General features: G+C 42.2%; 2 protein-coding genes across 2 annotated transcripts in view; one reads left to right on the top strand and one right to left on the bottom strand.

Annotated features, from left to right (window-relative positions):
* Positions 1–13247, bottom strand: part of eys (eyes shut) — a 76551-nt gene that overhangs the window by 14080 nt on the left and 49224 nt on the right. The window contains exons 4-6 of the mRNA XM_064679078.1: positions 11442–11594; positions 9291–11362; positions 959–1311 (exon numbers count right to left, since the gene is read on the bottom strand). Coding sequence (XP_064535148.1) covers positions 959–1311; positions 9291–11362; positions 11442–11594 — 2578 coding nt within the window. The remainder of the gene's footprint in view (positions 1–958; positions 1312–9290; positions 11363–11441; positions 11595–13247) is intronic.
* Positions 1–13247, top strand: part of LOC135426090 (MKRN2 opposite strand protein) — a 78466-nt gene that overhangs the window by 13166 nt on the left and 52053 nt on the right. The window lies entirely within an intron of this gene.

Consider the following 13247-nt stretch of genomic DNA (forward strand, 5'->3'; position numbering starts at 1 on the left):
TCTGAATTGTATACCTCCGTCGACAAGCTCATATAACCCAAAATCTTACAATGGGTCAATATTCTTGTGGGTGATTTCGAGCTTTCGATAAAGCTGTCTAGTTACTATTAGGGAAAAGTTTAGCAATGCCAAGTTGTCAATTATGGTCGTACAAGGACGACTTGAACAATGGAAAGCTCTTGAATGCAATCTGTATGGACATCCTCTTGAATCTTATCGCGCTTAGTTTTCCTCTGAACATATTTTTTCAGCTTATTATATAAAAAGTTGCCGCTTCTTTTGGATGTGTCTAAGTTGTGTGTGTTCCTTTGTTATCGCAATTGTCTTATACGCCATTACGTTTCGCATTCGAAAGTGGCGGCAATTCCAGGAACTGTTAGTTAAACGATTAATTACGCAAGAGCCCCACATTACTTTCGCTTTGGCCCAGTATCCCTCTACTCTGTCTCTGGGGGCCATCGCAGCCATTCAACTTCCGCTTCCGTTGCGAGCGCCGAAAATGCGGCAAATTAAATTTCAGCCAAAAACCAACTACGCCAACTAATTACGCATGAATGCGAAGCCAAGGATCGGCGAATGCGCGGCGCAAGGAACAGTCAGATGTGAGATGGAGCCGAGGGAGCGACTGTGGTCGTGGAAATGTTCAAAAAAAAAAGCGGAGCTAGCGCAATTTATTCTACACTTGAAGCATTATAATTTGTGGTGGCCAAACGGCATGGAAATCGACATAAGGCAACTTTAGTGGCCTGTGCCCCAGGCAGCCTGCGCTCCCAGCAATGACAGTGACCCGCTAGCTGCACTCTGCACTCGACACTCGTGTCAGGCGCAATTTAAAAAGTTAATTAACGTGCCGACCTCGCCGCTATCAATGTGGGCTGCACGACCCCTGATCCCCAGCCTGTGCCCCGACCCGCTGTGGACCACATAATTGCATTCCGTGGCCGGGCGTTTCACTTACTCAGCTCGAATGGTAATTTCGTGGCCAGTATTCACAGGCGTTTCCAGTTCGCTCAGCAGCATCGTTTGCAGCCCGCACGAGAACTGGAACTGCATGAGACCCTTCTGCAGGAATAGCGCCATGTAGTGGCCACCCTTGGTGCCCTGGGCGGCAGCCAGCATGATCAGTCCATTGGTGGCCCGGGTGCGCACCTTTAATTGTATATGCATGGGCAGCACCGCGTCCAGGGCTTCATGCTGTGGAATGTCCTTGTAGATGCGATGCGACACATACGAATCGCCGGAGAAGGCGGCATTCCGGATGATGATCGGCAGCTCGCAAAGCGGCCCCTGGCGGTCAAAGCGGCAAACACACTAAGAGAATTGAAAGAAAAATATCGTTTTTATATTAGTTTTTGAGATTTTCAAGGAGCATTGTGAGTATTCTAAATGCTAGATCTAAAAGATTCTTCAAAAACAGTCAACGGACTTTCTGTAAAGTTTTCTTGAGAATAAATAAAATTGAGATCTTCGCTCGATAGAGTATGTTTCAGATGATCGATAAGTTGCCCCGTGCCCATGCAACCGATAAAAAATTAATAATTAATTTTGAGCAACAAATTCGGCTACCGCCTCCTCATCTTACAAAATCAAATAAAAGAAAATGAAAATAAAAAATGCATAATAAATAAAAAGGTAATAAAAAGCCACAATTTTAAGGCGGTGACCCTTAAACTTTGGGTATATTCTATGGCATAAGATAATACAAAACTGCACAAAACTTCATCAACAATGCGTAAGAAACATAAAAGCTATTAAAGATTTTGGCCAGACATTTTCTCTATGCATTTTCACACATACATTTAAATACGTGCTTCCTTTTTAATTTTTTGTTTTAATTGCAATTGTAATTGTGTTGTATATGTGTGCGGCTATGTAAATTCCTTTTAGAAATTCATATGTTTTTATGCAGGTGGGGTAGGAGGCGCTGGGTTGATTTTGAGGTGTAATTAATAGGTGAAAAGGTCAAAAAGTGCATTCATTTCCTCGTATTCCACTTGAGAAAGCGAGCTGTTGCTGGTTATTGTTAAAGCTTGTGTATGTTTATCTAAGTAGATAGTATTAATTAACATAAATACGCATGATTTTAAAATGTTGATGTTATCGATTCTCCTTTCTTAATTACATCCTAAAACAGTTCAATATGGGTAAAAAGGTCCTTCTATGAAACGTGTGGATCCGGATTGTTTCCAATCAGTTTCAAGCTTGAGTTTATATTTATTTATATAGAAAAAGATACAGGATATTTCCTATTGGGGAACTCTTGGTCTTAATTTAATTTTTAATTTTTTGGATTTATTAACATAACTTGGACATATTTCTTATCAAAAATAAAGTGTTATATTAGTAAGCTTTTACTTTACAAACGTAAATCATTGATGCTGTACAAAGTCATTAATGAAAGAGGTTTTTGGAGCACATAAAAAGAGATTTCTGGAAATGCTTTTAAGTTCATAATAATATGCCGCAGCAATTTCAGTGCTTAAAACTTGTGACTATTAATTTAAATGTGTGCTTTAAGTGTGAGGCATGCTAAAAGTTTTGAAAACTATTATGAACATGAGTTCAAGAACATGACTGACTTCTCGAGAGAGCGCGAGAATTTTTCATATTTTCTGAAACATATGACCAACTTCCATTAGGTGCGTGGCTGGGACCATGCTCCCTCTCCCCCTCCCTTTCCCCCTCCTTCTCTCTGGAGGTCACCAAGGCTGTCGCCAGTTAATAGTTTGCCCCACTCTCCAGTTGCTTTGCACTTCATTTGTTCAATTTGATGGGGTCGTCTGTGGGTCACTTTCTCGCTTTCTCTCCCCCTCTTTGCGTTTCTCAGGGCTGCGGGTTTTTAAAGTAAAAGTTACAACGAAAGTTTTGGGTGCTGTTGCAGGCTCCTTGTTGCAGATGCGCTGCACTTAAAGTGTCCCTTGGCGGGGCATGAATTATTAAAACCAGGACAATGACGCAGCAGGACAACGCTGCAGGCGAGCAGCGCGCCAAAAAGTTAATTCATATTGCTTTTCAATTTATTGGCATTTTTGTTGTTCGCCCAGGCTACTGCTTATTGAAAGGAGTCGCTCGCTAGCTCGCTCGCCTTGAAGGACTCTTCTCCAGAGTATTTTGGCCCAAAACTTTGTTTGGCACAGGCAAAAATAAATTAAAATTGTTGCAATTTGCTTCAGCTCCAGTGCACATACATTTTTCGCATATTTACGCCAGCTTGCCTTAATTGTTTCGCCCCTCCACTTATTTAATAATAAAAGGCTGTACTACCTTGAGTTAATTGCAGATTATAGCACAATAAACTACAACAATAAACTATAAAGTACTGCGCAGTTTTGTTAGAGTTTTATTAGAATTCTCAAATGGTTTTAGCTTCTCGGGATTGAAACGCGCACTCTTGAAGTGCTTGTTCGTTTGATTGTTCAAATTGCAGTAGACGTAGACAGTAAACAGTTCAGTTAAGGTTTTGAGTATTTAATATTGATGCTTTAATAAAAAAAGGCAGGCTTTTTTTCCTTTGCCAATTTCACCAGGTTAAAGATTCAAAAAGGAAACAAATTGATTGCATTTCTTGAACAGAAAAGAAAAGTTTGGCTATGACAGATCCGAGTTGTTCTTGAAATAACTATAAAAACTTTATGAATAGCCTGGAGCAGGCGTGCTTAATATTAGTGTGGTAGTAGTCTATGTCATTGACAAAATATATGTCGCAGATCTGCTTATCTCATAACAGCAAAAATCGTTCAGCTTCGAACTACTTTGTAAATTAGCTTTCATTGAACAGATTGATCGAAAGCTGAGTACTTGTAAAAAAAGCTTTTTAGAAATTCCATAATGTCGAATAGGCAAGTTTTCGGCACCTTGAAGATATATGTATCCTACCTTAAAGTCTTTAAAAGTCTTGGCAAGACAATAATTTAGCAGAAAGGATTACAAGCTAAGCAACGGCTTTAAGCGTAGACATCACCATTCGGTAAGCAGATGACATCCAGTTCGAAAGTCATCAGCTTAAAATAAATCTGAGAGCAATCTGCCCAATTTGTAATACTCTACTGCCTATCGAAATAATGAGCATTCAACGCGCTTGTTGCGCAAATAATCATGGCCTGTGGGGCAAATCATGCACATGCCTGCATGGCAGGCAGTCAAAGGATTGGGTGTAACATCTAAAGTAACGAGGTATCCTTCCTCAACCCGGCAGCATCCCATCTCGTTGTTTTCATTTTGTATTTCGTGCTCAGGAAAGGCATTACACAGAAATCAACGCCTGATGTTGCAGCTGTTGGAGACGCTTGCTTGCCAGGGTCAGGTTGCATGCTGCATGCTGCATGCCTTCTGCCTCTAGGGGCAACAAACTGTGTAGCTACATACAACAAGTACTTTTTTGCGTACGCCATTTTCGTATGCGTTCCGTTATGCAAAAACTTTTCATACATCAGCTTTTCCGGGCTTTGGCAGTTGCGGAGTTGCAATGCATAAAAAAGGAAACCTAGCACTTGGTGTTAAAGTTCGCTCTCATAACAATTATTTGATGTGTATTTTGCAGATTTTTTCTCGAAACTTTTGAGCTAGCTAAATGTGGCTCCATTTTTCGATGACCTTTGCAACTTTATCAAAGTAGATTTTAGAGATTTCAAAGTAGCTTGAAGCACAACTCTCCTATAATACGCTCTTTTCTCTTTCATACTATTTTATCCTCTGCAAGGGCATAATTAGAGCAGACTAAAATTTTTGTAATTTTCCTTGTAAAATTCCTGTTATGCAAATTTCTCCAAATGGCATGAGTCATTTTTCACAGCAAAATGTAGAAAAATTTTAAAATAAATATTGCTTCTATTTTTAATTCAGTCATATAAATGTCAAAGCCTGGAGTTTCCCGTGAACATTATAACGGCAGATTTGTGAAAAGTGTGCACACACTGTTCTTTGACGCATTTGATAGCTGCTTTAAAGGCAATGCGGGCAACAATCCAATTGTAACACGTCCTTAAATGTCATCAGAAAAATGATTAAAAGCTGTGAAGAGCATATTTTTCGGAAAGGCGACACTCAGGACACATTAGGCCAGAGACGCGCGGAGACCATGCCGAACCATGGAGAGACATGTACCGTGTATCCGTTGCAGGCAAAGACACGCAGACATGTGGTGAGCGTTTAAAAGGGCTCAGCAAAGTTTTCATTAGTGGCGTCAGCTTTTGGCGTTGGCGTTGCCAGAACGCGCAATGCAAATGCGACAAATAGCAGAAGGAGAGGGAGAGAGAGAGAGATAGAGAAGGGGAAGGGGGCAAAAAGCAAGCAAACATTTGCAAAACCCCAAACCCAGCAGCTGACACTTGAAATGTGCTTAATGCCACTTTACGAGTGACTTTCGCTGAGTGCGAGTGCCACTTTGCGTGCAGCTCTCGCTCTCGCTCTCTTCTTTCACATTCTCTGTCTTTTTGACTAGACACGTTAAAAATATGCTTTTTCATAAGCTCGTTCTCCCCGTCAACCCGTCATAGCCCCCACTGGGGTAAACGAAATGACAGCTGACATATGTAAGTGTCTGCCTAACTGTTTGTCTGTGTATGCGTGTCTGCATGTGCTTATGTCTCTCCCTCTCTTTCGGCAAACAGACGCATGTATGTAGATATGTTTCTCTTCTCACGTATTTGACGCGATGCTCAGAATTAACGGAAGGACTACAAACACACACGCACATACTCGGCGCTTTTGTGTGTGGTTAAATTACTTGGCAACAATAAAGTGGCATATGGTCTATGAAATAATTTCAAATAGCTTTTACGCCCATATCCACACACGCTCACAAACACACTTACACCCACCTGTCATTTGTTTGTGTTAGCTTTTCGTCTACCCTGCTGTCTGTTTTTCTACCTTTCTCAGTCATTCTGCGGTCTTTCCCAAGTGTTAAATTTGTTAGGAAAATTAAACATGTGTGTATGTGTGTGCGTTTAGTTTTTAAGAAAGTCAACACTATGTCACTAAACGTTGTCAGTAAAGATCTGTCTTGTTAAATTACCTCGTTGTCTAAATATTTAAATAAAAATTATAACTTTAAACAGTGCGGAAAAGTTTTCAAACTTTGGCCAGTGTTAGCATGTATCTATTTATTAACAGTAGTTGCTTAATCCGTTATTCTGTATGTGGCAAATGTGTTGATAGAATCGAATCTAAAACAATTCAGTGTTGTGAAAGAAAGAATAAGTGTTGAAACGTAAATGTTTAAGGATATGCAATTAAATAGAATCGAAAAATCACACGTTTGAGAAAACCAAGACAAAAGTATATGAATTTAAAATTAATTTAAATGTGGTCATACATTTCGTATGTGTGTTTGGAATATCTAAATGCCCATATAATATGCCAGTGTTGTATAGCAAGAATACCCAATGTGGTGAACAGTTACCATATCCAGATATTTTAGAAGACCATCCCCTACGAATTAGTTGAAATTTTAACACCTTTGTTTTGTAATTGCCGATGTGGCAGTTATTAGTAGCCTAGAATTGTTTGTGTGGGAATGCAAATGTACGTGCCTGTGCATTGTCCCTAATGCCACTCAATTTGTCAGACACAAATGTAAAATCCTCCCCCTCTGCGTCGGTTTGCAGCCCCGAACCCCTGGCCATAAAACTTTTTTGGGGAAAATTACCGTACCGCAAGTATTTTCATAAATAGTTGAATGAGCATACAGCTCGCCTACTGTTTACCTATTCCACCTACCTATTCCACCCTCCCTCCCCACTCCAGGGTTGCCTGCTGCTCGAATGGGGGCGTACGCTTTGTGGCTTTTTGTTTTAAAACAAATTTTGCTGTTGTGCTATTTTGTCTGATTTTAACTGAAATTTTGAACGTCACTGACAAGAGGATTCTTAACTATTCTGTTGCAAGGGCAATTGGCTTTTGATGATGGCAGCAGAGCTTCTACACGAAACAGACAGTTTTAGTTTTATTTTTGAAAAGTTTTGGCAGGAAATTAAAGTAAGAGTGAGAATAAGGCAATTTAGTAAATTATTGTGTTCAAGTAAAATAACTTTTGTGGACTTATAGCTGATATTATTTACAATTAAAATATCGTCTTTATTTTGCTAATTGTATACTTTTGATTAAAAAGCACTTGTCATTTTCCCTAAATTCTACTCTATCTACTAATTGGACTCTAAATGGGTAAAGAACGGCATTTCCGTATATATAACGGGCAGAAACAGGCACACCTCAGCTCAGCCTCAGAGAAACTCTATTGGAGACATTTGGTATATATTTTCTCCCATTAGCCCCGCAGCACAAGCTTCTATCAAATCATTAATACCGCGATGCACATACCTTGCAGCTAATAGGAGCTTAAAGGGTTTTGGTCTGCACAGGAGGAAGCTTGAATGTGTGTGACGGCATTTCGGCGTTGGGTAGTTGGTGTCCTAGTCGAGCACTTCCGCTCACTGTTCCCATTAAAAATGGGTAGATATATCAAATTTGATATGTAGGTTCTCGTATAATATCTGTGTAAGATTACGAATAATTAACTTTTTGGATGTCTCCAATTCTCCTCAAAATTGAAAAACCTTATTTTGAAAGCTATACCCTAGGTTTTTTGGCTTCTGTAAATACCTCAGTGAATTCCTATTCCATATTCAATGCGTGATGCTAAAAAGTAAAATGTTCTATGGACAGAGGAGTGCAGGGAATTTTGTAGTCAAGCACACTTAACAACAGGTTTCTTACTAGTTTTTTATAAACATTTTTGCAAAAAAATAGTCGACTTAGCGCACAAAACTTTTAAAAGAACTTTTAATTAGCAGCTTAACTAACATATAAGCAACATCGGACTTCTAATCATGCAGCTCATATAGGAAATGAAAAAATAGTTGATCTGGATAATAGGAATATATGGATGATATGCTATGCAGATGCCTGCAAGGACAACAAAGAATGAATGATTTTGTGAAATGAATATTTTTTGAATATATACTTGGGTATATTCAACTTTTGTATATTCAGACATCCCCAATGCAAATCCTTTATGTTATTTCTTTCTGTTCGGGCCCTTTGTGTAGCATGATAGGTTTCATGGTCATTTGACAATTTGCCTTTAATCTATTTAAATTTTCTCGCATATTTAACTGATTGGTTGCAAAGTGCAATCAGAATTTAATGAAAGCCCTTGTATTAAATATGCCTATGTGTGTGCATAAATTGTTGTCGAGCATAATTTGGATTGCCTGCTCTAGGACTTGACTTGTCCTAATGTAACTCTGTGCCATCTGCGCTGTTGCCTGTGTGTTTCGGGCAGCAGCCATTTCTGTGGATTTGAACCAACCTAAGTAAGCAGCTTACAAATGTTGCAGGCAATGTTGTTGGCCCTTGCCACTGTGCCACATTTAGTTGCTCGACAACCTACATGATTATTTATGCATTGGCCTAGGCACATGAAATCTGCATATGCTTCTCTCTGCTGTGGGTGTATGTGTGTTCTGTGTGTGTGTTTAATAAGGAGCGTGGTGCGAGGTCGGGGAGTGTTCTATATCTGTGTTTGCCATTACGACTTGTCATTTTGTGTGCGGTTCTATCTCGTACAACGCGTTGCTGCCTATTAAATGCTGTGATTAAAGTTTCTCCCTTCTGCACAAATGAGGATTTATTTATCAACTGTAAGTTTCATGAATTTGCGAAAGCCATTAAAATTGAAGCTGGACAATACGCTAGCCTCAAATTTATGTATATAATTTCACTCGGAAAGTTATTGTCGTAGATGCCTGCCGCAAATGTAATTCCAAAGGGTTGAGAAGGGAATGCTAAATATGTAAATAAGTATTTGTATAATAGGAAGTTGTAATAAAATTGTGAGTAGAGTATTGCATCGTTGTTAGAACTTAGAATTTAACACTAAATCATTAATTATAATAGTTCAATACTACCAAAATTAGAATCGTTATTCTTTTCAGCTTTTTAAATTTGCAAATGCGAGTTTACAGGGTAATACAAAGTCGTGCTAATTGTTCTATTTAAATTTGTTGTAGTTTAGTTAAATTATTGGCTGCCTATTGCCAAGGTAATTTCACGCTAATTTAATGACCCGCCAATAGGCAAACAGAGATCTGCAGCGGGAGGTAATGTAACAGGAGTCTCCCACAGGGGCTGATTTATGGCCAATTAGCCGCTTAATGGGGTTGAAAATTGTGAAGTTCACTTTGGTTTCTATCAGTTTTTGAAGGGTTCAAATAAACCAGTTTGGAGAGTCCATCGATGAAGTCCATCAATGCTCAAATAGGGCTCACAGAGAAATCGTGGCTACTCACCCGGGATCCCTCAGATGTGGTCACACAGGTTCCGCCATTGTAGCAGCCGAGTTTAATGCAGTCGACATCGCCGGATTTTTCTTCTGCACCACCAGCAGCACTGCCGATGGCTACCGTGTTGGCACCTTCCGCCTCCTCACTGCTCTCGGTTACCGGCGGCTTCGTCTGCGCGGGCAACTCCGGCTGGCCGGGCGTATTGTAGGCATGCAACGGTGGCGTGGGCGGTGGCATAGTCTGTGCCGACTGTGTGGATGGTGGGGTTGGTGGCACAGTGGCTGCCGGCAGGCTAGGAAGGGTTGGCGGCTCCGTAGGCATGGGTGTGGGTGCCAGGGTACCTGTTGCTCTGGGAGTGGTTGTCTCCCGAGGTGGTTCGATGGTCATCAGAGGCGGCGCCGGCGGGCCAAGCAAATCCTCTGTTGTCATGGTTTGGGAAGTGGTTACCTCCACGGGCATGGGCATGGTTACAGCCGGCGGTAGCTGTGTGGTGCTTGGCTCCCACTCCAGCGGTATTCCTGTGGCTGCGTGAGCTGTTTGTGGCTGCAGGCGCTGGGTTGTCATTGTTGGCATATATGTTGTGGTTGGAAGCGTTGTGTTGCCCTCCAGAATGGTGACCACAATGTGAGGAGCTTGTGACGTGGTTAGCTCCACGCTGGGTGGTTCATAGTCCAGTGGAGCTGTGGTGGTTTCCTGTTGTGGTGTGGGCGGCTGCACTGTGGTGAATCTGCCTGCGCTGGTGCGATGTGTGGTAATGAGCACCTCAGCTGGGTAATCCGTGAAAAAAGGTGCCGCCGTAGTGGGCAGCTCGGTCCACAAATGTCGCGTTGTTTCCTCCAGGGGAGACTTCGTTGCACGTAATGTGGTTTCTGGCGGAAAATAGGGCGTCGGTGTGGGGGCGTAGTCCACAGAGATGCTTGTTCCAAATGTGGTCACCCGATGGACAAAGATGCTGCCGGGTGTGGTTACAGTCATCGGTTGCTCCACAGATTCGGAGCTGCCAGAGGAAGCATAGTCCACGGCAATGGTTATGCTCGGCCTTTGGGGTGATGTGGGGCGCATTGTGGTGGTGGGTTCCTCGCTGGAGCTGCTGCCACCACTGCCGCTAATATCGAAGCGCCGCACCGTTGTGTATTCCTCGGAGGTAATCACTTCCGAGGAAGTTTCGGCAGAGGAAGAGGTGACGCCGGGTGCGGGCACCGGCGGTATGGTCGTGTAGATGGCGTGACTTTCCTCGGAGGAGGAGACGGAAGAGGAGCTGCCTGCTGGTGGTGTGGTGGGTCCGGCTGTTGGCTGCATCTCTGGCGTAAGCTCCAGCTCTAGGTGCGGCCTTCTCGTTGTCAGATCTTTGTCTATGCTGTGACTATCGCTCTCTGGAGGCGCTGCCGTCACTTTTACCCCCACCAAGTGCTCCTCCGATGAAGACGAAAGCTCAACTGCTGGTGTGGTGGTTGCAGGAGCTGCAGGCGGTGTGCTTGGCGCCATGGTCGTCTCTGGAGGCGTAACCGGTCGCACAGTGGGAGGCGCCAACGTTGACGGGAACATGGAAGGTGTGATGGGCACCACAGGTGGTGCAGATATCGGAGGTGCCGTGTAGTTGCAATCCAGAGATTCCTCGCCCACCATCAGGCATTCGCACAACATGCCCGTAAGAAGTGGGGGGCAGGAGCACGAGAAGGTATCGACACCATCAATGCAGACGCCTCCGTTCATACAGCGCGGGCCCAGCTGGCATTCGTCATACTGGAACTCGCACTTCTCGCCGTGGTAGTCCGGCACACAGTAGCATGTGGGTATGTTCTCCTCCATGAGGCAGAGCGCGTTGTTCTGGCAGGGATTGTCCGCACAGATGAGTATCTCCTCTTCACAGTTGACGCCCGTGTAACCCATGGGGCAGGCACAGGCGTAGGCAGCCAGTTTGTCCACACAGACGCCGCCATTCTGGCATGGCGAGGAGGCGCACTCATTGATCTCCTCCTGACAGATGCGGCCATGCCAGCCGGCTGAGCACTCACAGCTGAACTCCAGACCAGGCCCCTCAATGCATTCGCCGCCATGCTGGCAACGGGCGCCGGTGCCTGTGGCCCAAGGATCAGATGAGCGAAATCGAAACATTTTCATTATTACGGTTAACAAGGACCCATAAGCTTGACTTACCCGTGTCGCAGACGGCGACATCCACCTCGCAGTGATCCCCCAGATAGCCCGGCTGGCAGGTGCAGGTGTAGCCATTGTTACGGTCACGGCATAGTCCGCCATTCTGACACGGATTTGACATGCATTCGTCCACATTTTCCTCGCAATTTGACCCTACTCGGCCGCAGCGTTGACATTCGCATGACGGCGCCAAAAGCAATGATGGCAAGAAAGAGAAGAGAGAAGAAGAGAAGAAGAGACAGTGAGAGATGAGAAAGTGACATTAATTGATATTGATTCCATTCAGTTCCGTTTCATTCCCTTTCGTTCCGTTCCGTTTCGTTCGTGTTCAGTCATGTCAACTTTTCAGCTCTGTCCTTTTAATTAATAATTTATGTTTGCGGGTTAAAGTTGTCGCTTTCAGCGTGGCGTGCAAATGGCTCATAAATAAACCTTGTTATTTTTATTCGCATTGGAAAGGCCAGCTTTACATTTGTTGTTATGGTTATTAAAGCTGAACAGAAACTTTGCCCTTTGCAAATGGTATTTATGGTGCTGCATTGTTTACAATTCGTTTTATGCATTGCCAATGCATTTTTTATGCTCAGGCAGGAAAATGTATTCAATCTTGTTACCGTTCAACATTTACCTCGATTTCTTTCATTTCTATTTGTGCAAAAAGTTTGAAAAGTTCTCTTTTTACGTTCATTTTGGCTGGCTTCAAAGCAGCTGCTCTAATTGAACTCCAGCTACAAAAAAAGAGCTTGAAAAAGAAAAAAAAATAAAACTAAAATCCAAATATCTTTTTTTCAATTAGTGCATCAATATATTCAAAGCGTTTCATTTCCCAGCAGCAACAGCTACTTACAAACAAAAATATAGAGAATGTTGCAATGCAATATAACCTTTCTGACGCTCTATTTTTTTCATCCTTCTCTTAACTACATGTAACATGCAAGTGTACACAATCGAAGTGCAATTGAATGACTTTTCATTATATTAAGCAATGAAAGAGTTCTCTCTGTCCGTATATATGTGCATACTTATCTGTATATATATATCTGTTTGCTTCCATCAGTCTATCTGGCTGCTTGCCTGCCTGCCTGCCTGCTAGCCCGCCTGTCTGTCTGTCGGTCTCTTTGTCTATGCCTTGCAACCAAATACATCTCTCTGCAGCTGCCTTTATCTGACATCGCACAACCAAGTGGAAAGCGAACAAGTTTTTCGATACAAGCGCATCAATGGCAATCAAAACAAACCTTCAAGTGCTGATTTTGGTGCATGCAATATAAACATTTCAAAAGTACTCACACACACACACACAAACCTCCTCCACACAGACACACACACACGACTGTCAAGCACTAAAATAAGAAAAAAGTCTAGAGTTTTCGTTACTTGACCAAGGCGAAGCTTATATGCTCTATATATATTCAATATCAAGGTTTTTCTTACAAACATGACGATTGTATTGTTTATATCATTTCAAGTTTCTTTCCTTGCCTTTAGGTAATATGTCAGATAAATAGTTCGATATATTTTGTAAAATTTAAATATACGACCCATTGCATTTTTATAAGATTTGTTGGCTGCGACCTTTACGGGGCAGGAAAATCTCAAAAATGTATCTATATATGTATACATATTATCCGATCTAGAGTTACGAAACAATATACGTTTAAATAATATATAGTTGGAAAAGCACTTTAGATTAAGGAATTTATACTTTAACTTTAAGCCAGACATCAATAGACATATCTATCTAAAAGCACGTGTCATATTTAGAACTCCAGATAAATAATTCAGTTAAAAATAGACAAGCTAGTC

Source organism: Drosophila montana, unplaced genomic scaffold (assembly GCF_035044405.1).
Source record: "Drosophila montana isolate Dmon_TW-CO22-7 unplaced genomic scaffold, ASM3504440v1 contig_1964_1, whole genome shotgun sequence".
Taxonomy (NCBI): domain Eukaryota; kingdom Metazoa; phylum Arthropoda; class Insecta; order Diptera; family Drosophilidae; genus Drosophila; species Drosophila montana.